This window comes from Diceros bicornis, chromosome 13 (genome assembly GCF_020826845.1).
Source record: "Diceros bicornis minor isolate mBicDic1 chromosome 13, mDicBic1.mat.cur, whole genome shotgun sequence".
NCBI classification, from domain to species: Eukaryota; Metazoa; Chordata; class Mammalia; order Perissodactyla; family Rhinocerotidae; genus Diceros; species Diceros bicornis.
In genome coordinates this window covers 42,565,411-42,590,071 of record NC_080752.1, presented here as the reverse complement: position 1 = coordinate 42,590,071, position 24,661 = coordinate 42,565,411, and the positions used below count along the sequence as shown (strand labels likewise).

Below are 24,661 nucleotides of genomic sequence, written 5' to 3'. Positions count from 1 at the left end.
GGACAGTTTCTGCCAACTGGAGGGACACTAGGGCAGGGGTGATCATCTTTTGCCAAGAAGGGCACTCGGGTGTCTTGGCAGAAGGCAGAGGGCTGCCCTGATCTATGTGTACATTTTCAGAAGCATTTGACTCTGGATCAAATTCTCTCAGCTGTGCTAAAGCTGGGAGGATGGCTGGGAAATGCCTATTGGCCAGGCTGACAGGAGGCTCCAACAGAGGGTGCTGGGGCTCAGCCAGGAGCTTCCCTTCAGCTGGCAAGTTTAGCTTTCTGTCATGGTCAGAGGCAGCGTGTCAAAATTCTACTTCTCAGGGCTCTCCAGACGCTGCTTATGATTACCCATCTATTTTGAAGTTTCTGCTTGTTGGAATTTTTGGCTCAAATGGGGAATGAGTGATGACGATGCAGAGCCTCTTACCTGGCTCAAAGAATGAGCAAAAATAGCTGAATGAGCCCATCACTACCTTTATAGTGATGGGCTCATAACCAAATGCGGGCCAGGAAGATACCATTTCATTCAACCTTGGACTCACCTACAATTTATCAATTCATGCTGCCAGGTTGGCTCCTCTGACCCATGTCTATCAATTAAGCAAGTACAGGCACCTGGGGGCGGCAGGAAACCAGTCTCCACTGTGACCATTTAGCTGCCTGGCGCAGGTTTACTTGTGCAGGACAGGGAGCCTTATTTGCCAGATGTCACTGCTTTCCCTCATTCAAAGGAAAGGTCACCGAAGTTACTCCTCAGAGTTGCACCTGAAGAGGGGGACAGTTTCTTCTAAGTGCTGAAAGCAAGAGAACTGGATATTTTCTCTTAAAACCATGTGTTTGAGCCTCTATATAAGTGTTTAGACTGGGAAGATTCCATTGTTTAAGGCAGCTCTTAAGATCTTAGAGCAGAAAGGGACCTACAAGAGATTATACGGTTCATCTCCACCCCCCACCACCAGTAGGCTATCATTTCCCCTAGTTTCAGAAGAGGTAACTAAGGCTCTGAAAACGCCCCCAAGGTCACACAGCTGGTAAGCCCGGTTTTACCAAGAGGACTAGAATCCAGGTCTCTTGCCTCCTCCTGCAATGTTCTTCTTACCATGACTTTTCCCTCCAAGTAATTTGTATTATTTTAAAAAAGGTAATTCATTGCATGTATAACCGAAAGTTGTTTAATTTGCATATCTTTGTAAGATTTTTCATATAAATAAATGAACAAATCATGAAAAAAATCATCAGAAACAATGTCCCATTTAGAAAAGATGGTCCCCCTTTACTTACTACTGCCGCCATACTGTTCAGGCCTCCGGCATCGTGTGTGGACTATGACCTATGAAATTTACATTTAAGTAATTTACATTTAAATTTATGTTTGGGTCAGTGGCAAGGTGAAAACTGTCTCTGCTATGCTTGGTTGATGAGACAACTCCAGGTGCACTTCAGACTTGGAATAAGATTTCTTCACATACAGAGAAAATAGTTACTACTCTAAAATTTGCCACAGACAGGACCAGAAGGGGCTCTCTAGTGGCTCATACTTCTCCCATTCCTAACCAACCTCCAAAGAGAAAGAGAGAGGACAGACTAAGGATCCCAGGACAGCACAGGCAGGCCCAGTGTGTATTCGTACTTCCAGACCCCTGGTTAAGTCTGCTTCAAGCCTGTCCCCTGAGACTCCAGGTCATGTCCAAGGCAGGAAGTTGCAATGTAGGAGTAGTCCCAGGAGCCAGTAAGTCAGGAAGTAGCCTAGAATGCATCGTGTGACTAAAGAACAGGTTTTCCAGTTGTATAAAAGTCCCATGATATAATTTCTGGGGACCTTTTGTCCCGGTGGGGAGTCCGCTGCAAGAGGCTTCCAAGGCACAGTCTCTAGAGATCTCAGCAGCGGCTCTTGATCCTGAAGCAAGTGAGCTGGAAACCAGTACACAATAGGAGTGGAGGAGCCCAAAAACCTGGTGAGAACCTGGAAATCATAAAAGGAGGAAAACCCACACATTTATCGGAATGTCACTGCCTCAAACTGGACCAGCCTGGGGCTTCCCTGCTGCTGGGTGAACTATAGCCCCATGACTAGAAATGTATTATCCCGGAAAAGAAATGCAGCAGAGCTCAGGATCTGCCTTATAAAGCTGTGCGTGAACCCAGCCAGGTGACCTCAATGTTATAGATAAACACTGCTGCAGACTAATTACCACAACAATGGGCCAGTCAATACTAAAATCTTTATGGGGTCCAATTTTAGGCCAGGGCCTGGACTCTAAACTCTAGGCTGTGACGTGGGGCTTTGGGAACCTGAGGTGGTTCCCTCGTCCCATGAGGGTGGCAAAGCAGAGGGAACTGGGGCAAGGGATCCTGTGGTTCAACATGCTCCCTCCTCGGGGAGTTCAGAGGCAAGTCTCCAAATGGCGTCCCTCATCTAACCTGGAAACTTGAAGCTTTGCTGGCACTCACGCTACTAGCTAATCCAGCTACAAACACGGAATGCTACTTCCTATTTCCCCTGTGCCTCTCACTCACACAGCTCAGAGAACTTTACAAACAGCCAACGTGCGCCTCCAAGAGGCAGAAACTGCTAAGGAGTGGCCAGATGGAGACAAAAAGACTTCCTCAGGGTTATGTTGAAACTGGGGCCATAGCTGGGAACAAAAAAATCGAATGTATGATTAAACCCTTCCCATCCCTCTCTATCCCCACCACCACCCAGAACATTGCACAAGATATCTCCTCCGACAATTGAGCACCTGCCAGAGCTCAGACTACCTCAAAAAGTCAACAAAGGAGATATTCTGAGTCTAACTGTATTAGGGGAAGGTCCCAGAGACATCCTCTGTGCTTGTTCCTATGTCTTAGTCAAATCAGGTCCTTTTAAAACTCTCATATCTTTGCACATGCCCTTCCATTTGCCCAGAATGTTCCTCCTCTGCTTCTTAAATGAAATTCCTTCTTACTCTTCAGGACCCAGCCTAAATATGACGCCCTCCTCAGCTCCTTCAGTCAGTTAGCTACTTTTTCCCCTGTGCTTCCACGATACTTTCTCTCAAAACAGCAACTCCTCTTCCATCCCACTGTACTACAATTTTATCTGTTAAGTGTCTGTCTCCCCATTTCTTCCATGAGACCCACTAGGACAGCAATCTTATCTTACTCAGTTTACCCTCAGTGGTCTGACCCAGGGTCTGGCACAAAGAAAGCCCCCAACAGTTGTTGAATGAATAAATTAGGTACAGGTCACTCAAATGGGAGAAGTTAACTGTCTTCCCTGCCCCTGGCCAAGGGGTTTTGCCTGTATTCACACCTTATCCCAGCCAGGAACCCACCTCACCTGAACATGCATGCACAGACCGCCAAACAGCAGCAGCACTACGGCGTGCACCAGGTACACGAACACCCGAGGACTGAGGAATCCAGGATCAGGCTTCTCTAGGGTCTTATTGTTCTTGCTCCTTCGCATGCCAAGTGTAAGGCAGAGCCAAGGGTGAGTGGTCACATACGTCCAAGTTGCCCAGGCAACCAGTGTAGCCACTGGTGCAGCCAGCAGAAAATTGGGCAACTGCTTGAGCTCATAGTATCTCAAAAAGCCAACATTCCAGTAGATGTCCTGGATGTAGCTGTATATTAGGGGAATGTCCCAGGAGCACCAAGGCGGCTCATTTCCCTCTGTGGTCCGGTAGCCCTTGTCCACAGCTAACTGCACCAGGGGCTTAGGGATGGGGTGGGCTGGGCCTGGCAGACAGAACTGGGTATAGGCATAATACTGAAAGAGGGCAAAGGGAAAGCCAAGTGCGAGCACTGAAAGGAACACAGAGCCCATTAGCTTCAAGAGCTGTCTCAGAGGATTCAGCACCATGAAAGAAGAGAAAAAGCCTCGGCACTGAGAATGCACGAGGAAGCCCACGTTGACCAGTCCATTGGAGCGCACAGCAGTGGCAAAGGCAAAGAGGAGTCCACTAGTCCAGCTTCGGCCCCTTTCCAGCTGCCCCATGGCACTGAACGTCAGGAGGGCAAACAAAGCTTCTGAGTAACCAGCTGCCAGGAAGACATTGGCGGGGCTGAGACAGAAAAGCAGCGCTCCATAAAAGGCCTGGTGGGGACAGTGCAAAACCAGACAGCCCAGGTCATGAAGCGCGACTGCAGCCAGCACGGAGAACAAGGAATTGAGCAATGCTACTGAGATTAACAGGCAACTCCGCAGGCTCAGTAACCCCCACAGAGGGCTCAGCAGTTCAGTCCCCACCAACAGGGCCAGGGGGAAACCAGGGAAGAACGCAAAGTTGTGCTCATACAGGTAGCCGTGCTCAGCAATGAACAGGAAGTGCTCAGCATCCCAGTGCGACAGGCCACCCAAGAGACCCTCCACAAGTTGGTCCACAGAGCCTGAGGGGGTGAGGCGAGGAGGAGAGAAGGCTTCTGCATGGTGATCTGGGATGATGGCATTGAAGAGAGCCTGTGGGATGAAAGAAAACCAGGATTTTGGTTGACCAACTTGAAGAAAAGAATTACCATTCAGGGCTGGCCCCGTGGCTTAGCAGTTAAGTGCGCGCGCTCCGCTGCTGACGGCCCGGGTTCGGATCCCGGGCGCGCACCGACGCACCGCTTCTCCGCCCATGCTGAGGCCGCATCCCACATACAGCAACTAGAAGGATGTGCAGCTATGACATACAACTATCTACTGGGGCTTTGGGGGAAAAAATAAATAAATAAAATTAAAAAAAAAAAGAATTACCATTCAATAAAATGAGGAAAAACAGACTTGTTGGGGCAGAATCAGGAGTTCAGTTTTAGACTAGTTAAGTTTGAGTTGGACATTCCAGTGCAGAGGTCAACAAGGCAGTGAGATATATGTCTGTGGGTCACGAGAGCCATGAGGGCTGGAGATATAAATTTGGGAGTCATAAGTGCATGGGCGGTATTTAAAGCCATGAGACTGAATGAGATCACCTAGGGAGGAAGTGCAGGTAGAGAAAAAAGGAGATCTGAGGACTGGACCCTGGGCACATCAACATTTAGAGACTTGAAAGAGGGTAAGGATCCAGCCACAAAGATAAAGAAGAACAAGTCAGTGAGGTAGGGGGAAAACCAGGAGAGCATGGTATCTTAGAACCAAGTCAAGCAAGGGAATGACTGACTCTGTTAAATGCTGCTGATAGGAAAAGTAAGATGGGACTGAAAACTGACCACTGGATTTAGCAATGTGAAGGTCACTGGTGACTTTGACAAGAGCTATTTCAGTGGAATGGAGGAGAGAGAAGCCTGCCTAGATTGGGTTCAGCAGAGAAGGGGAGAAGGGAGACAGTGCATACAAACAACTATTTGGAGGAGTTTTGATATAAAGGGGAGGACAGAAATGGGATAGTAGGTGAATGACAATGTGGGGTCAAGAGAAATCTTGTTCTTTTTTAAGGTGGGAAATAAAAGTTTGTTTGCCAATGGGAATAATCCAGTGGAAAGGAAACAACTGAGTATGCAGGAGAGGGAGGGGAGAATCGCTGGAGCAGGCAAAAGAGGATGGAATCTGCTACTCAGGTGGAGGAGCTCGCCTTAGAGAGGAGGACAGACATCTCATCCAGCTGTTAGTAGGGAAGGCACAGAGGTGCAGATGCAGGTATGCCAATGGATGTGGTAGGAGCACAAAGAATGTCGCTTCTGATTGCTTCTATTTTTCTGAGTTTTCACTCAGGAAAGCAAATTGGGGAAAAGGTGTTAAGACTTGAGCAAAGAGGAAAATATGTAAAATAAGTCATCAATGACCCTCATTCTCAAAATAGGCTGTGCACTGGAATCATCCAAGGAGTTTCAAAAATACTAATGCCTGGGGGCGGCCCCGGGTCGTAGTGGTTAAGTTCAGCACACTCTGCTTCAGCGGCCTGGGTTCGCGGGTTTGGATCCTGGGCGTGGACCTACACCACTCGTTGGCCACACTGGCGGTGACCCACATACAAAGTAGAGGAAGACTGGCATAGATGTTAGCTCACAGCTAATCTTCCTCAAGAGAAAAAAAAGAAAAACTAATGCCTGGGCCCTCCCCCAGAGTCAATGATTTAACTGGTATGGGGTACAGCCTGGGCGATGAGATGTTTTTTCTAAGCTCCCCCAGGTGATTCTGATGTGCAGGAAAACTTGAGAGAATCAGAGGGTGAACCGGCTAGGGGAATACACTAAGATTGCCAGGTAGCACTAAGGACTTACTTGGGTTAGTGATCTGGAATAAAAAGAACTAGTTAGTACAGTTGTGTGTTTTTCCCTGGGCAGATGCAGGTGTGGAGTAGGCAGAGACTGAATTTAACTAAGGTTGGGCTTTTGTCTTGTAAAAATAAGACACAGGGAGAAGGGAGCAAGCGAGTTGTGCATGCATGCACGGTGGACCATAGAATCTAAGCTCAGTAAGGAGGGGAGTTGAAGCCAGGAGGTGGGTGAGGGACAGTGAAATGGTGGTAGAATCAATGGATTTTAGTCCTGAGGGGAGGGAAGAGCTGTTAGAGCTGGGGTACTAGAGGGAGTGAGCTGGAAAGATGGGAGATAGCGGTCAGATGTATCATCTTTATTAATATTGAAACCACCAAGAAATCAACAGTAGTGCTGGAAAGAGCAACAGTGAATCAGGAGCTAAAACCTTCAAGGAATGAGCTGTCATTAACAGAGATGACAGCAACAATGAAGGGTAACTGGGGATATAATCTGATGGCATGAGCTTTAAAGCTGGAAGGGGTGGGAGGATAATGAAATAGCATTATTGTTAAATGTCTTTTTGCCCCATTAGATTGTCAGCTACTTAAGCGAAAAGAGACCATGACTTTTTTTTTTTTTTTAGTGAGGAAGATCAGCCCTGAGCTAACATCCATGCCAATCCTCTTTTTGCTGAGGAAGACTGGCCCTGGGCTAAGATCTGTGCCCATCTTCCTCCACTTTATATGGGACGCCACCACAGCATGGCCTGACAAGCGGTACGTCGGTGCACGCCCAGGATCCGAACCCGGGCCGCCAGCAGCGGAGCGCACGCACTTAACCACTACACCACAGGGCCGGCCCTGGTCAGTTTCTTTATCATGCCACTTCAGACAGTGAAAACAAATGGGACAGGAGTGACAGTCACAGATAACAGCCCTAGTCTCCAAGTTGAAGATACTTTTAACTAAACCCTGGGACACAGCAGAGCCTGTGGTGCTTCCTATAGTGGGGGAGGCGAGGGGATAAGAGGTTTCCACAAAGGAACCAGCTATGGGACTCAGAGAGAATGGTGCTTATGATAAAAGGTACACATAAGTATGCTCATATGACATCCCTAGGGTGTTGACATATATTCAACAATAACACATACTGAGGACCTACAAAGCACCGGGCACTGTGCTAGGCATCAGATATAATTCATATATATGTGAAGTTTGATTAAAATATGTATCAAGGGCAGCCTTTGAGGGGGAAGGGGGTTGCAAAAGGGCAAACTCATTCTGAGGGTCACGTGTGGGTGAGGCAGCGAGGCGAGATACCTGGGGGAAGAGTAGGAGACACTGCTGACTTAACAAATATACACAGATGGTCCCAGGACTGTGCCGCCTCTCTCCCACTCAACTGCCTGACCCAGTACTCAGTCTCCTGGTAAGGGGATCCAGGGCCATGCTCTGAGCTGTCACACTCTAAAGGCATCTCCAGTTACAGAACATCATGATCTGTTGGAAAGAGCACTAGCTCAGGAGTAAGGAAACCTGGGGTCTGATTCTGGCCCTTCTCTAACTCGCTATGTGACTTTAGGGAAGCCACTGAACCTTTCTGGGCCTCTGCTGCTCCATGTGTAAAACATGAGATTAATAGACCATGTCTCAGATTCCTGCCCACTTTTTGCTATGAAGTCTACAACTATATGGTTCAAACCACATGGAGGGACACACCTGGGAGACGGAAAGGAGATGGGGACTATTCCTAGTGCCTTGCCCAGTCATGTGGCAAAGGGGTGTTTAGGACAAAGGATCAGAGACTGACCTGCAGCACCAGAGTGAGGACACGGCAGCTGATTGCAAACCTCAGCACCTCTTTCCGGGCTGGGTCCAGGGGCCACATCCTCCCACCACCAGGAATTCAGTGGTGGTGCTGCCAGGACTGAGCTCCCTCAGGCTTCTAAACTCCAAAACCCAAGGAGGAAATGTTGTTACACATAGGCTGAAAGTAAATTCTTGAAAGCATTCTTCACAGGAGACGCCCCCTTTAGCATCAATACGGCAGTCTTAACCATCTAACTGCCCAGATGAGGGAAAAGCATTCTGAAGGCAGACCGGACCTCTTGGTGTCACTCTGAAGCACTGTATTCTTGTCGGGAAAGTTCCACACAGATAGGCATGAAGCTGGAAAGCTAAGCTTGCAGAAAATCTTTAAAAGCCTGTTCAGTGCCCCTACGCAGGAACTAAAGACTTGGGTTCAAGTCGTGGCTCTGTCACTCACAAGTTCTCATGTAGCCCTTCGGCATCTCAGTTCTTAATGTGTAAAATGGGATCAGATTACTTTGCCTGTCTCACAAAGTTGTCATGATGGTGAAATGGACTGAAGTGTGAGGAAGTACTACCAAATCTATATTGTGGTTGCTATTATTTGATGTGTGCCCTTTTCCTCTTGCCCAGAATAATAAACTAGGTGCCAAACCAGAGTCCCCAAAGTGGGGCATAGAACTGAACTGGAAGACCATAATGACTACACACTCCAGCTTAGCTCTCTGATGTGTGTTCAGCTGGTCTGTTAAATTAAGTGGAGAAGGAAAAGAAAACCACTACTCAGCAGGACTTCAGCCAGCTCACATTGCTAAAACAAACTTAGGGGGGAGATGGAGTCGACTACTAGAGATGGAGAAAACTGTTATTTTCCATCTCTTTGTTGGAATGGCAACAATGCATAAACAATTGCATAGCCATTCTGAGGCAAGGAATGCACTTTAAGGCTTTTTTTTCTTTACAATTTCTTGGGCTAAAAGAAGTAGCAAAGGCTCCTAGAGAATCAGTCTGGGAAATCAGAAGGGAAGGCAAGAGCATCAGAGGCAGCTCATCGATTTGGGGTGAAGAACTATCCCTTAAAAGAAAAAATATTTAAACTGAGAAATTAACAGGGAGGGCTGGAAGACTTTTCTTTTTTCTATTATCAGGCTAATTCCTACCAAATCTTTAGGTATCACTTGTTTCTGGAATTCTTCTCTGACCCTCACTAGGCTATGTGATATGCTCTCATTGCACTCTGCCTTGTCGTCTTTGTCGTTATTGCTTATTTAAGTTGCTTGTGAGGGCAGGAGCTGAGTCTGTCCTGCTCCCAACTATACCCCCAGGGCCTAGCATTACAAACAGGCATTTTAAGCTTGTGTTCTGATTGAGTGGAAGTGGCAAGAACAGGATATGGCCTCACTAGTTCATTGGCTCTGGATATAAAATCACTGCTCCAAGTATTCCTCCCACCACATCTCATGTCAAGAACAAGACGACAAAGTCACAGAAGCCACAGGAAAATTTCATTTCTCCAGAAAGGGAGCAAGATTGGCCAACAGCAACAGTACTCTTTCTTCAGCACAAGGGGGCGCCCCCTACTCACTCCAGCACCAGGAGGCCTGGAGGAAGGGAAGGCCACTGACGCCACACCGGTTTGCTCATCAAAATTCAGTTCAAAGGCAAGCTTTTGAAAACCCCAGAGAGAGCAGCGGTAGTTTGTGAATCTACCCAACATTTCCAACATCTGACTCGCTGAATCGAGAATGGTCGAAACAGGCACAGCCAACCTCACACGCTGCTGGTTCTCTATCCTAGCGTGAATTCACTTTTTCCCTTCCTTCACTTCCCACCCACATGCAGAAGAGAAGTTGGGAACAGAAAAGCACTTAACCCACCTCTGCCTCTTCACCAGGCTTCCATTCTTCCTCTCCTCTCTCCAGAGTCAAGCTCTAGCCCCAGCGACCACAGGAGACTTGTAGCCTACAATTAGTTTACAGGTAAACTAAGTAAAAACAAAATAAAGCCAGTGAGTTCTTCCTCGTGGCTAATTGCGGGCCTCACTTCCCAACAACCCCTTCGCCAAATCACAGACTCTCGGAACTGGCAGAACACTTACAGAGCAACTGGTTTTACTCTATTTTCCCGTGAGATAAATATGCCCCAGAGAGGTGAGTAATAAAAATCTCCATAGTTTTTACATCAGAGATCTCATTAGACCCTGTGAGGCCGGGATAATTACCATCGCCATTTTATGGATGTGGAAACTGAGGCTCACTGGGGTCAAGTGACACACTCAAGGCTTTATTTAAAGAGAATGTCGTTTTTTTGCTTCTATAACCTCATGATCTTCCCACCAGCCCTCATCCCGGTCAGAGCCAGGACTACAGCCCAGGTCTCCCGGTACTGGTCCAACGATGGCGCATGCTCTTGCTGAGTATGCTTAGGGCAGGGAGGGCCCTATCTGAGAACACAGGGAAGCCTTGAATTGGAGCCCTGGATACTCTGGGCAAGATTAACACCCTCCGTGGGGTGGGGAAGTCGCTCTGATCCAGGCTCCTCAGGGCCAGAGGCCTCGCTGGCCGTCGCGAGCCCGGGGCCGCATTCTGCGAGCCCAGCCGGGTCCAAAGCCGTTCTAGCCCGCTCCTTTCGGACACAGTCCCAAGCGGGGATCGGGCATCTCCTCTCCCCAAAGGGGCCACAGCCCAGGGGCTACCCCCGAGGGGGCCGGCGAGGCCCAGCCCAGCCCCACGGCCGGAAGGCAGGGGAGGGCGGGAGGCTGTAAAGGAAGAGGCGGCACCGGGAGGCCGCTATGGCGGAGGGGCGGGGCTCCCCGCTTCTCGGCGGCCTCCGCCTCATTTCCCTCAGCCTCCGTTTGACAACTTCCCTCCCCCTCCGAACTCCAGGGATCCCAAGCTGGCACCGGGTCCCCAGCACCGGCCGGTCTCGACCTCCCAGGAGGGGCCCGAACCTCAGCTCCTCCATCCGGGGCCCCGAGCCGCCCGAGCTTGCGCACTGGCTCCGCCGACGGCGGCCCCGCCCCGCTCCTGCCCGGATTCGGAGCTGCCCCACCCCCCTCCGCGGCGGCCATGTTGATTCCAGGCGAGAGAGTTGGGGATCGCGGAGCCCCACGACTCCGTGGACCTCCGCTTTGGCACCTTCCCGCTCTGGTGACACCTGAAGAGTTCTCTTTCGCACTTCCTGCTTCTCAGGCCGCCTCCCCCGCTTTCAGTTAATCTGCGGGGCTGCTGTCTCAGGGTCGGTGCTCTTGCCCCGGTTCCATCCCACCAGCACCCACTGAGTTTCTGACGTGTGCCGAGGCTCTCGGAGTTGGGGGCCGCCTCGCGGCCTCTGCACAGAAGCCGGAGCCGCACTTGCCCTGCTGCCAGGCAACAACAGCTCAGCACAGGGCACACAATAGTTGTTCTCTGAATAGAAAGAAAAGCCTTCTTGGGGTTTCTGTGGCCAGCGGCGGCACCCTGCGTCCTGGGTGTGAAGAAAGTGGGGGATCCCCCTGACTTTCCCCTCCTTCAGCTACCAGGGACCTTCTGTCCTACTTCAGTCCTCAACCCAGCTCAGGAGGCTAATGAGGATGGTGAAGGCACCTTCAGAGGACCCCCCCCCACCCCGGACTCCTTTCTCCTTCCTCATTCAAGCAGTTTCTCTCGTAGGAAGTGGGGCCAAAAAAGAAGAAGAAGAAGAAGAAAAGAAGCTAACTCAACAAAACCGTCTGTTAGGGAGGAGCGGCCAGTTGGTACCCCTGTAACGGAAACTGTTAGAACAACTTTGTACCCTCCTTAAAGGAAATAGATAATAAATCCTTCTCCGTTGGTGGATTTCTCGTTTCTCAGGATTCCAAAACCTTCTGCGGTTTCAGTTATCTGCCCTCCAAACGAAGCTAGGGACTGGGTTAGCCTCTGGCCACAGCCCTGGCGGAGGGAGGGGTTTATCTTCTGCAACAGCTACTACTGTGGGTGGGAACAAAGAGATGGTTGCTATCTCTCCAGGCAAAGAAAACTAGCCCACATCAGTTCTGTGGGGGCCAGGGACTGTATCTTTTCGTTCTTTATAACTCATTTCAGGCCCTGAGACCTAAACTGTCCTCAGGTATTTGTTGTGTGCAAGGTGGATAAAGTATAAATCACACTTGAGTCGTTGTGTGTTGGAGGAGAATGGAAAAACTGGAGTTTAGAAGACTCTTCCCCCAGCTTTTTCAGTGACACACACTTGTTCTCAGCTCCAGAGGCCTGTGAGTGAATCGGCAAAGCTGCAGTGCACACTCGTGACTGGGGCCTAAGGTGGTGGCTTGAATCTACAGAAGTCTGTGAGGCTCCAAGCAGCACCCTGTTTGCAAAGATAAAACTGAGAAATGAACTGTCCTTTTGTGAATTCACAAGGGAAAAAGACATGCATTCTTAAGGTTCCCTCTGTCCACACCAAATTCCCTCAAAAAGTCTATTTGTCACAAAGGGTCTCTTGTGACAAGTCAGAATGTTTTCTAAAAGTTCAATTGTCACCCTTTAGAGGTAGAACTTTGTCCAGATCCTCAGCTCTACTTTCCTGCAATTTCTCCTTCCTTTCTTTCTCTGCTACCCCCCCCCCTTCCGCTCTGTTTCCTGTTTCATTTTCTGGCTCCTGCTCCAACAGGAAAACAAGGAAGCTGAATCTTGTGCTCTCAAAGCCCTGGCTTGTCAGAATGGAAGACCACTAGGTGGGATGGGAGGGGATTCTGGGCCCCCAAGGCTGTGAGTAAGTAGTGGAGGAGTCAGCTCGCTCCGGTCTGCTTTTTGAGTCTGCAGTTGAAATGGAGCCTGCGTCTACACAGGGAGCAGCTGAGCGACCAGCGCTGTGGAAGAGCCAGGGATACAGAGCCGTGTCCCAGGGCTCCAGAAAGACTCTATACCACCTAGCCACTTCCATTAAGAAGCAAATATCCCCCACTACCAAGAAACAATTTCATAATACAAATCCCTGTCCTAAACAGTGCAAGCAATGCATCACTGTTTCTAGGATCCTAGAATGTCAGCAAGTTACAGCATTTCTGTTGCTTGAACTTGTCTGGCTCAGCCTTGCTGTTTCCTCTTCTTGAAACACTTCACTGCTAGACCACACTTTGGCCAGCTCACTACGCTACACTGGAATCTCAGCTGAAATGTTACCTCCTCAGAGAGCCTCTCCCTGGCTACCTAGCCACAACCACCACCTTGTACTATCCCATCACTGTGGGATATCCTTGTCACTACTGGCTATCCTGTCCATGAATTTGACTCATTTTAGTGTCTGTTTTCTTCTTATGGAATGTAAGCTCTTATGAGAGCAGAGGCCTTGTTCACTTAAGTATTACTAGCACTTAAAACAATGCTTTGGGGGCCGGCCTGGCGGCGCAACAAAGTGCGCGCGCTTCGCTTTGGCAGCCTGGGGTTCACCAGTTTGGATCCTGGGTGCGCACGGATGCACCACTTATCAAGCCATGCTGTGGCGGTGTCCCATATAAAGTAGGGGAAGATGGGCACGGATGTTAGCCCAGGACCAATCTTCTTCAGCAAAAAAGAGGATTGGCATCAGATGTTAGCTCAGGGCTGATCTTCCTCACACACAAAAAAACAAAAAACAGTGCTTTGGACCGGCCCTGTGGCTTAGCGGTTAAGTGCGCGCGCTCCGCTGCTGGCGGCCGGGGTTCGGATCCCGGGCGCGCACCGATGCACCGCTTCTCTGGCCATGCTGAGGCCGCATCCCACATACAGCAACTAGAAGGATGTGCAGCTATGACATACAACTATCTACTGGGGCTTTGTGGGAAAAATAAATAAATAAAATTATAAAAAACAAAACAAAAAAAACAGTGCTTTGCACATTGTGTGTACTCAATAAAGATCTGGTGAATAAATCAATTTGTTTAACCTGATACCTCTATTTTATGGATGAGGGAACTAAGGCTCAGAAAGGGGAAGTAACTGGCCTGAAGCTACACAGCTAGTGGCAGAGGTGGGACTTGAATTCAGGTTTCCAGCCTCTCAGGCTACTTTTTTCTTCCACTCCACACTATTTTAATCTTTCTCAGGTTTATCTCTTTCCCTCTCTTCCTTTTTTCCACTAAGAGTTTTTATGGGCTATGCCAAGAATCCTACATAGGGTACACCAAGTGTTAACAGCTCCTACCTACTCTTTCCTCCAGTAAATGCATATCTTACCTGTTTCATTTATTCAACAAAATAGAAGTGCCTACTATGTGACAAGGGATGAGGATGCAACACTGAGCAAAACAGACACAGTCCTTGTCCTCATGGAGATGATGATGATATTTACCTCATGGATTTTACAGTGGTTGGCATGAAGTGCTCAATAAAGAGGGCTGTTATAACTCCCTGAACAAAAAGGGGAGTGAGTGATTTTCCCACTGAAGATGTGGAGAAGGAAGTTTGGTAGCTCTCATGGAGCACTCTCCTCCCTAGAGCAACCTGACAACTCATTGCTCTCTGTAGTTGCCTTTTCTTGCTCATGCTGCCACATCTGGAGATGGTGTTGGCCCTTGGCTGGGCAGAGGAACAGCCCAGTGTATCTATTCTCAGTAGCTCAGTTTCCTGACACTAAACTTTCCATGGCCCCAAACTTATGGGAATGATGGAGTAGCCAATTCTGCCCTGGGATGTTGGCTTTGAGGCCATGCCATTATGGAATAAAAGTGACCACGCAGGCCTCTGTCACTGCCAACTGTTAGCAGGTAGGGCTAATGCCTGTGATGACAGGTAGTTGTGCCTTACCAGAACTTTATGCTACTTCTTTTTGCTGTGAAAGGGGCCCTCACTGGCAGTTTCCAAGGATGTTAGGTGACATTTACATTCATCCTGAAACCTGGGGTGGCACCAATCAGATCTTGGACATTTACCAAAAGTATCCTTTTTGGCCCCTGTCATATCACTTGAAGATGCCCATCCACCCTAGTACAAAGACCCTACCCTGCCTCCCAATTGCAGGAGCCAAACACTGATCCTTTAAAGGCCATGGACGTTAGATATTTTTCACCCTTGCTTCGATGTTTGCCTTTCAGTAGTTAGAAAACCTTGACCCTACTGAGAGGCCTCGTGGGAAGGGCCTTAGCCAGTGGGGGTGGCAGTGGCCGCATGGCAGAAGAGCCAATGAGGCTGAGAGTATTGTTTAGGCCAGACTTGGCTGCTCTCCAGCTTTGAAAGAAGGTTAAGGTCATTTGGGGGGTGGGGAAGGAGGAGCCTGGGAAAAGAACTGCTGGCCACACCCCTGGGTTCTCTACTGGCGAGGTTCTATTTACTTCTCAAAAGCAAATTACTCACAGCTCAGTGGCTCGCAGTTCTCTTGGACCTGTGGTAACTCCAGTCAGAAACTGGAGACCAGGCTAGGCTCCCCCTGCATTGCAGGAGAGCAGATGAAAGGAACCCAGGAAACCAAACTCCTAGGTAATGGTCCACACACAGCCCAGAAATGCATTTTCTAGACTAGAAAGTGGAGTTCATGAGGCCCGGAGCAAAAAGAGCCATTAGCAATATTGCTCACCAAAATATAGATATGAAAACCTTCCCATTTAGTTTTTTCCAGAAGAATCCTAGGAAGGCCTCTTGGTTGACAAAGTTTAGCCAATTGTCTTTATTTCCCCCTCTCTGAGAAATACTAATTATTCATTCCCGTCCTTACCCAAATATTAGCAACCACATTTAGTTTGATGAACACTTGATTGAAATTCTTGGGACAATTTTACCATGCTAAATACAACAAAAACAAATCTTGCCTGCTGAGCTCCACAGCTGGATCCAGTTACTCCTGGTTGTCCTTCGACCCAGGAAAGAGGTGCAATGAGGTGTATTAGGAAGAGCATGGGCCTTGGAGTCAGGACCTTGCTTGGTGTCTGAGCTCACACAAGCCACTTTCCACAACTGCAAATTGGGAGCCAGAATACTGACCTCACAGGCACAGGACTGTTGCAGGATTATTTGACCTACTACATCTGGTACACAAGTAGGTACTCAATAGAAAGCTATTGTTTCAAGTCCCCCCCCCCGTTTTTTTTTTTTTTTTTTTGTGAGGAAGATTAGCCCTGAGCTAACATCTGTTGCCAATCCTCCTCTTTTTGTTGGGGAAGATCGGCCCTGGGCTAAAATCCGTGCCCATCTTCCTCTACTTTATATGTGGGATGCCTGCCACAGCATGGCTTGATAAGCAGTGCATAGGTCCACACCTGGGATCTGAACCTGTGAACCCTGGGCTGCCGAAGTGGAGCACGTGGACTTAACCACTATGCCACCAGGCTGGCCCCTGTCAATTTTCACTTCTAAGTGTCCACGATAATAGCATTTTCTGTTACTGTTTCTGGTTTCTCCATTATTTCCCAAAGAAGGAGATGAACAGAGAAGCGATATATTCCACCCAACATTAGCCTTATAAAAGTAACTGCATCTGGCCAACATCTATGATTTCATTCAACAACTACTTATTAAGTGGCTACTATGTGACAGCCTATGCTGTGGACAGGAATGTAGCAGTGAACAAAATAACGCCCCCTGCCCTCAGCTTATATTCCAGTCAAAGATGACAGGTAAGTACAGTATACAATAGGTCAGATGGTAACAAGTGCTAGCAAGAAAAATAAGGCAAAGGGAAATAAGGCAGGGAAGCAGACTGCTATTTTAAATAAGGTGACCAGGGCAAGATTCACTGATATTTGAGCAAAAACCTGAAGGAGATGAGGACTTGAGCCATGCGGTTACCTGGTCAGAGTATTCTGGACAAAGGGAAGAGGAAGTGCAAAGGCCCCAACATGGAAACAGCCCTGTATGGTGGAGGGAGCAATAGGGAAGAGACAAGAGGGGACCAGAGAGGTACCAACTGAGGGCCTCGTAGGTCATTACAAATCCATAATCTGGACTTTTACTTACTAAGAGTAAGAAGCACTGAAGGATTTTGATCTAACTTAGGTTTTAAAGGGAACATTCTTGTTGCTAAGTTGAGAATAGGTTCAACCAGGCAAAGCAGAAGCAGAGGGCCTGTTTGGAGGATATTTCAAGAATTCAAGAAAGATATGCTAGTGTCTTGAACTACAGTGGTAGTAGCTGGACTGAGGATTAGTTTTTGCAGTGCTAACAGACTGGATGTGGAAAGGAGTCGAGGATTTTTTTTTTTTTTTCCGGTGAGGAAGATTGGCCCTGAGCTAACATCTGTTGCCAATCTTCCTCTATTTTGTATGTGGGTGGCACCACAGCATGGCTCGATGAGTGGTGTGTGTCTGCACTCAGGATCCGAACCTGCGAACCTGGGCCGCAGAACTTAACCACTACACCACAGGGCAGGCCCCTTGAGGATTTTTTTTGCCAAGTGATGGAGTTGCCATTTACTGAGAAAACCATGAGACAAGCAAATTTCTGGAGGAAGACAGGGCATTTTAGATTGGGAGTGTTCAAATTAAATTTCCAAGCAGAGATGTCAAGAAGGCAGCTAAATGCTCTAATCTGGAATCAGGAGAGAGAGGGAGTCTGGAAAAATAAATAGTTAAGTGGGAAGCTGCCTCCAGATAAATGGTTATCTTATTGTTAACAATTTCTAAGAAAACAGAGATCCTCCTTTTGCCAATTATTTCCAAAAGTTTTTTCTAGAGTATTCAATTTCCTTGGCCATTTAAACCCACTGTATTTCAAGAGGCTAACATGCTTTTTACGCCTAGAACTTCCTCTTACAGGTGAAATCATCTCAGAACTTTCTTAAATTTAGACACATGCTGTTGAATGTAAAGAGGAACATGGCGCAGAAATGACAAGGTCCAAGATGCTACCACTTAGGGGAGAGAGCACACCAAGGGAGATTTGCAAAAACAGGACCAGCTCCCTACCCCCAAAAGGTCAAGCTTTTAAACCGTTTGAAAACAATAAAAAGCCTCACAAACGTCTTACCAAGATTTAATGTACATTTATTCTTAACACGTGGAACATATAGTATAAAGATTTCATACTGAATAAATGATATTCATTAAGCCAAAAAAGGAAAAAAGGAGGAATTTACATCAAGTTTTAGCTACATTGTTTGAAATACAAATATGCAGATTTTATCACTGAAAAAATCTCAATTGTGTTTCTTCATCAGGAACTTCAACTGAACCTAGAACTTTTTCACACCTCGATTAGAAAGAAAACAAAACAAAACAAAAACCCAGAAAAAAATAAACTATAAGTTGATTGGCTGCTGAGACAGCAAGGACTTTTTACAGAGACCTGTACAGCATCGCACCAAGAGGGGCGATGTCTGGCAAGAGATTAAATAGCTGTGTCTCGCTTTGTGCAGGTCACCAACTTGTTAACTCGTCATACTATAAAGGGGTAGCTGGGAGGGGGACCAAACTGTGGGGATCTGAGGGTATGTGCAATGTACAACATCATATATATACACACGTGGCAGCGCCACCGCTGCAGCTAAAGGTTAAAACCAGTTCTAAGAGGTGATCTCAGGGTTATTCATACAATCAAGGAGGAGAGAGAGAGGTCAGGGTGTTGTAGGTTCACACATGATACTTTGGGGGAAAAGCCTTTTTTTTTTCTCCTCAACGTTTAACTAAAAACATTTTTAAAAACTACAGCTTGCTGCTGACCCAGCGTTTTCTCTTGTTTCCATGTGAGACATTATTATTACAGTATGTTTACAGTATCAGGTGTACAGTACAGTACATGAAAAGGTCTACACTCTACTGCACAGGCCTCTCCAGTGAACAGGGTCTGTCCACAACTGCGAACTTCTCGGCTCCTGCAAGATTGTGAATGTACAACAATAAACCACACACAGTTCAGCAGTCACCTTTTTGTCCTTCAGAGGTTTTTTTTTTGTATTTTTTTCCTTTTTTTTTTTTTTTACCATTAAAAACAGTTATGAAATGTGGCATCCCGTTGATGCAAGGACCGGGAAAGCCATTTTTATTTTTTTTCCCCAAACTCACTGTAAACGACAGTAACTTTGGTTAAAATAAAAAAGTCTTCTACATAGGCAGAGCTTTGTCTTTTCAAATAGGGTCCTGAGGGGGTATGGTGAGGACAAGGAACAGAAAGGTGGCAGGGCAGGGGAGGGGAGGAGAGAGAAATAGGAGAGACTTTTTCCCCGAGGGAGAAGCTGGACAGCACAGGGTAAACTGGATTCTGAGGTGGTTTTGCATAAATAAAGGGCAACAGTCAGTTTCTAAGTTCTCCACACACGCACACACACACAGGGAGGGAGGTGTCCCACGGCTGTCATGACTGGCCAATCAAAAACAGTACATCACAAATGACTTGTGAAACCAATGAGTTCATCAACGGCGATACCGAGATGTCCAACAGCCGTGACTCGTACAGCGTGAACTCCGAGTGGTTCTCGTCCACCTTGGCTAGGGCCAGCAGCGCGCGGGCAGCCCGCCTCATCATGTCCACGCTAGTTGGCTCAAAGGGCGGGTTCTGCATGTGGAGCAGGCTGGCCTGGCTCTGCTGGAACTGTGTGGCAGCAAGGCTGTCCTCCAGGAAGCCCAGGAGGTTGCCGATGCTGCCCTTCTGCACTGCGATGGCACGGGCTGCCAGGCTGTCGCCCTGCGCCAGGTTGGCCAGCAGTACCACGGCCATCTCCCGGCATACCGGGTTCTTTCGGTCACTGAGGAAGCGCACCATGGTGCTATACAACTTCTCCAGGCGGCTAAAGGGGGGCGTGGCCAGGATCAGGTCCACATTGTTGTCCTGGATGCTGAGTTTGCTGAGGGTTTCCAAGACCAGTCTCTGGGGGGAGAGGACGGCATTGGGGCCCAGGGTGGAGAAGGGGTCCTGGGCTTCAGCTGAAGGGCAGACTGCCCAGTGTAGGAGTCCGTCCAAGACAGGCAGGCAAATGCTCTCGGGGTATGGGGAGAGGTCCAACTGCCCCGAGATGTTGGCAAGCGTGACCAGGGTGTTTTCCCGGAGCATCTCCAAGCAGTCCCACCACCACTCCACTTTGTTGCAGCTCACCCCCTGGTCCTGCTCCTCCTCCTTCTCATAAGTTAGTGGTGCCTGCTTCCGTTCTGGGTGCTTGTGGTGTAGAAGGATCAGCTTGCCCAGGATCAGCAGCAGCCCCGGGTGTTTGGACATCTCAAAGTCGTTGCCTGGCACAAATGACAGGCTTCGGATGGTATTGGAGACACAGACACAGCGTTTGGCAAGGGAATCCTGCCAGTCCAGAAGGGTACACAGTGGGGTCTCATCTTTACTGTGGGGTTCGTCCTCTAGGATCTTGATGTTCCGATGGCTCTGTGCCGGGCTGATGCCGAATGGAAACTTGCTGCTCTCCTTGGTGGCCTCTGCATTCTTAGTTCCCTCCTCGGTCAATGTGCTAGACCGGGTGGACAACATGTCATCCATAGTGGCTGTGATCTGTTTTTCTGGAGGGCCATCAGGCGGGGGGCCCTCCTGTTCTGTTGTCCCTGGCGTACCCTCCGCTGCTGTGACATGTTTCCGCGTGACTGGTGGGTAGGGCACATGAGGCCGGGTAGGCAGCAGCTCTGTCTTGCTTTCAAAGTGGGTCTGGATATGCTCAGTGGTGTCCCCCCCACCAATCCGCCAGTGTAGCAGGCCACTGTCAAACTCCTGCACACGCCCAAGCTTATCTGAGCAGTCCACCACAAACGGGTCATTCTTCTGCACGATCTTTACTGGAAGTTTGTCAAACTTACTAATCAGTTTCTCCTCACTATTCTCTGAGGCTGCCTTGTCCTTGCCTGAAAAGGCCATCTCCTCATCATTTTCAACTACTTCCTCTTCTTCTTCCTCCTCTAGTTTAGGACCTAGAAGGTCTTCCTCCTCCTCCCCCTCCATGGGGGCTGGACTAGACACCTTGCTGAATCTCCCAGGGTCCAGTAGTGTTCTCTGTCCTGGGTCACCCACCTCATACTCCTTTAAAATGCCAAAGATCTCGATCAGGCAACGTCGGAAATATTCCACAAGGAGCTCTAGCAATCCTGGGAGCTAAAAGAGAAAGAACAGGAAACAAATTAAGGGCGAAAAGTGCGCTAAGAAGAGAGAGAATCCTTGACTTGAGAGACCGCCCAAGGTCTTCCATCTAATCTTCCCCATTTCCCTCAAGGTCCGACATCCGTATCACTGAGAAAGGCAGAGCTTCTCTTTTCCCAAAGGCTCTCCACAGAGCGAGTCATTTAATCTCTCCTACGCCCAGCACAAAACTCTTCCTTCTGCCCAACCTACCTTCATATAAACCTGCCTCCAGCAGGGTGGAAACACTGACCAATAGCTCTACCAGCGCCACCCATCTCTCAGCCTCCTCCTTCCCAACCAATTTCTGCTTTTCTTCACCAGGTCCAGTTTCCTACCGGGAGGTCATTACCATTGTCCCCCTTTGGATACTCTATATCCCACTGCCAACTAGAGCCCAAGGCTAGGCATGATGGGATGACCCCTTCCAACACGAGCTGAGAGAGGGAATGCAGTGTGGACAGATGTTTATCTGCTCTCTTCTCCAAGCTCCCCAACATTTCAGGAGGCTGGACCTCCAGGAATCATGCAACCTAATGAGTGGGCTGAGGCTTCAGTTCTCCAAATATTGGTCCAAGTTGGTGTTAGGTAGACCCAGATTCCAGCTTGGATCCATAAGGCAATTTACCTCTAGAAGAAAACACTAATCTCCAGTCAGATTAATTGCTGGCTGAACAGTATAGCAGAATGGAAAGAATAAGGGCTTTAGAATTAGAAAGATCTAGGTCTGAATTCTGGCTTTTCCAGAAAGTAGCTGTGTGATTTAAGCTCTCTAAGCTGTAGTTTTTCCACTGAAAATGATGGAAATTCTTAAACTTTACAGAGTTGTTCTGAGGTCTAAATAGAATATGTCAAATGCCTGCCATATGGAAATTGCTCAATTAATATTTGTTCCTTTTCTTTCTCACGGGAGGCAATATTATGCAATGGACATAAAGTCAGGCTTTGGAATCAGAAAGACTCTGCTGACAGCTGTGTGCACCTGGGCAAAGATAAGACTCTGAGCCTATTTACTCATCTCTAAGCGGCCACATCTGCCCTAGAAGGCTGCTGTGAAGATGACATGAAAGAAAATATGAAGGACTTGGCACAAAGTGAAAGTACAATAAATGAAAACTATTAATAACAATCCCCCCCACCCCTCAGCTCCTTGATAGACGGGTTGGCAGGTACTAAGGATGATCAAAATAAAGAGTAGGATGGTGCAACAGAAACTCTTCCCAGCTATTGGGAAAACTCTCAAGTGCATGTCCTGTGGAGAGAGGGTCTAGAGAATCACCTCTGCAAGAACATCACTAAACCTCCCCTTGCCCCCCCAAATCAAGAATACTTCTTTACACTTCCCATTCTATACCTTAGGAAAATGGGATCACAAAGCCTCTTCCATTCAGAGTGGATGAAGTAAGAAACAGAAAAATAAAGAAACTACTCTGCTCACTGATAAAGACCATAGGTTCTTCTTGGTAGTCTAGAAAATATGGTGTCCTCACTGACATCAACAGAATCTGCATTTCTTACCAATATCAAAGTTTCTCTCAAATTCCCTTTTAAGTCAATCCTGATACCTTACACAAACTATTATTGTTCTCAGTATTCTGGGCCAAAGGCCCAGTGGCAAAGTAGTGGCTTGGGATCAAAGTACTGGCATGGAAGATATCAGAGAGCAAGCAAGAGAGAGGAGACCAAGTTGGCCAGGGATGGCTTAATTCCCTGTGTCACTTAGCACCATCTACTTCAAGAAGATCCCAGGCCCTCCCAATCTTTCAGTGTTCCCCAGGCACCTGTACTCACCTGACTGAGGTTGAACGTCATGATGCTGTTGTCGTCATACAGCAGGATGTTAATGGTGTCTAATGCCCACGTGCTCTCTGCAAGTAGCCCAGACTTGAGGGACATCATTACCCGCCATGCCTCCGGGGTTCCTGAAATAAACCTCCATGTGGTCCATCCACCAAGCCCGGGTTGGCTGGAGGCCCCCCCAGGGCTGATCCATCAGTCACGCTACTCTGAAGACAACACATGGTGAGAGGCAGTTCCTATCTGGGAGATGACGTATCTGCCCCTCATGGCTTCTAGGCTCTCTTAGGACATCACTGCATGGCGATTCCTTTATGTAAAGCCTGAAATCAGCTGACTTCTTCCTTATCCAAAGTTCTTTGGTTCTATTTTAGTCAACAGTGGACCAGATTTTACCTTATCCAGAATATCAGGATGGAGAGAGAACAATGGACAAGATGGAAAGGGGCAGATTATGCAACCCAATCAGGGAGGTCTCCTTACCAATGTCTTTCATTGTGAGCCGCCTCCTCTGCTTCAACACAGGCTGTGTGGCTTCAACGGAACCAGGTGGGAAGGTGATGTCCCGCCGAATCATGGGGGGCTGCACAGGGGCAGGTGCTATGTGCGACGCAGGTACTGGGGGACCTGCCTTCTGCATCTTCATCCCAGAGTGCAGGAATGGAGACTTGCTAGGAGAGGTACGGTTCTCCATTGGCCGGGGCAGGGGAGCGGGGCTGGATACCTGAGGAATGTGATTCTGCATGCTTGGTGGGGGCTGGTAGTTGGATGGAGGGGGCCTTGTCATGGGGGGAACGGGGGCAGAGGGACCATATGGGGGCTGGCGTGTGCCATGGGAAGGCCACGGGCCTTCATGGTTGGCCCTCTGATCCGTGTGCAGCATTTCATCTGTTCGGTTCACGCCATGATAGGCGGGGCCCTGGGGGGCAGAGCCCGTGCTCTGCCTGTTGGCATAATTGTAGGTCATGTCATTACGCCCCTGCCACATGGTGCCTTGCTGAGCAACTTCAGCCGATGCCTGTATGGGGCCGCCCATCATTTGCGGTGGCATGTTCTGCTGGGCATTGGATCCAGGGGGTGCAGAGACACGGTCTCGGCCAAACTGGAATGGAAACTGGTTCTGGGGACCACCTGCTGGTCGGCGCTCAGTAGCAGCAGCGGCAGTGGCAGGATAGGCGTTGCCATACTGGTTGTACACATCTTGCTGAGGGGAAGGCTGGGCAGCTTGTTGCTGGCTGGTGGGCTGGGGCTGGGCTGTGGGCAACTGCTGTTGTTGGGGCTGCCCCTGCCCCGTGGTGTATGGCACGCTGTACATCTCCCCTTCGTGCCGCTTGGCAGGAGGGCCGTATGTGCCATCCATCGGTCGCTTGTAATTCTAAGACAGGGACAAGCAGTGGGGAAGTTAATACTCTGCACTCAGGAACACAAGACCCACAGCTACCAAAATGGTTACACCAGATACTTGCTGAGCTTACTTCTGCCCCTCTAGAAGAGAGGGTGCAGACTCCAAGGGAACAAAGGAATCACCTTTACAAATTATCTTTTGAAGTCGTTTCTGAAAACAAGAATCATTCTCTATGCTGCTATGGCTTTCCTACGCTCTAAGTAGAAAAACGTAGAAAAGTTCTGAAATCAAAATAAGGCTTGTTTCTAGCCCTTTTGGATAACTAGAGAAGGGAAGAGATTGATGGCTTGGCTCTTCAGGCAGAACTGGCTATTTGGTCGGGAGAAGAGCACCAAACTATCTAAAGTGAGCTGCTTAGACTTTTCAACTCAGTTTTCTAACTGGCTCTCCAGGGGAACCTGTGTGTCAGTTCACTCTGCTACCCTCCTCACCTGCTGCTGCTGCTGATACATTGTGGTCTGCTGGCTGGGGAAGGGGCTGCCAGAAGGGGTGCCTTGAGTGGAGAACTGATTGCCATAGGAATCATGT

The 24,661-nt window shown here is 48.5% G+C and overlaps 2 protein-coding genes across 6 annotated transcripts in view; both read right to left on the bottom strand.

The window, feature by feature from the left end:
* Positions 1-1,148: 1,148 nt before the first annotated feature.
* Positions 1,149-10,937, bottom strand: PIGV (phosphatidylinositol glycan anchor biosynthesis class V). 4 transcript variants are annotated; one of them, XM_058553336.1, is made up of 5 exons: positions 10,914-10,937; positions 9,841-9,947; positions 7,965-8,099; positions 3,313-4,434; positions 1,149-1,953 (listed from the first exon to the last, which is right to left on the bottom strand). In XM_058553336.1, the coding sequence occupies exons 3-5, from the start codon at positions 8,040-8,042 to the stop codon at positions 1,672-1,674; spliced, it is 1,482 nt and encodes a 493-aa protein (XP_058409319.1). In that variant the 5' UTR covers positions 8,043-8,099; positions 9,841-9,947; positions 10,914-10,937; the 3' UTR covers positions 1,149-1,671. The 4 variants fall into 4 exon arrangements, with proteins under 4 accessions (XP_058409319.1, XP_058409321.1, XP_058409320.1 ...); XM_058553338.1 differs by having other exon boundaries at positions 9,841-9,925; XM_058553337.1 differs by lacking the exon at positions 10,914-10,937 and adding an exon at positions 10,062-10,177.
* Positions 10,938-17,843: 6,906 nt separating this feature from the next.
* ARID1A (AT-rich interaction domain 1A) overlaps positions 17,844-24,661 on the bottom strand; it is a 69,294-nt gene continuing 62,476 nt past the window's right edge. For both annotated transcript variants that reach the window (XM_058553331.1, XM_058553332.1), the window contains exons 17-20: positions 24,565-24,661; positions 23,212-24,103; positions 22,723-22,853; positions 17,844-20,907 (exon numbers count right to left, since the gene is read on the bottom strand). In XM_058553331.1, the coding sequence (XP_058409314.1) occupies positions 19,177-20,907; positions 22,723-22,853; positions 23,212-24,103; positions 24,565-24,661 (2,851 nt within the window). In that variant the 3' untranslated portion in view covers positions 17,844-19,176. The remainder of the gene's footprint in view (positions 20,908-22,722; positions 22,854-23,211; positions 24,104-24,564) is intronic.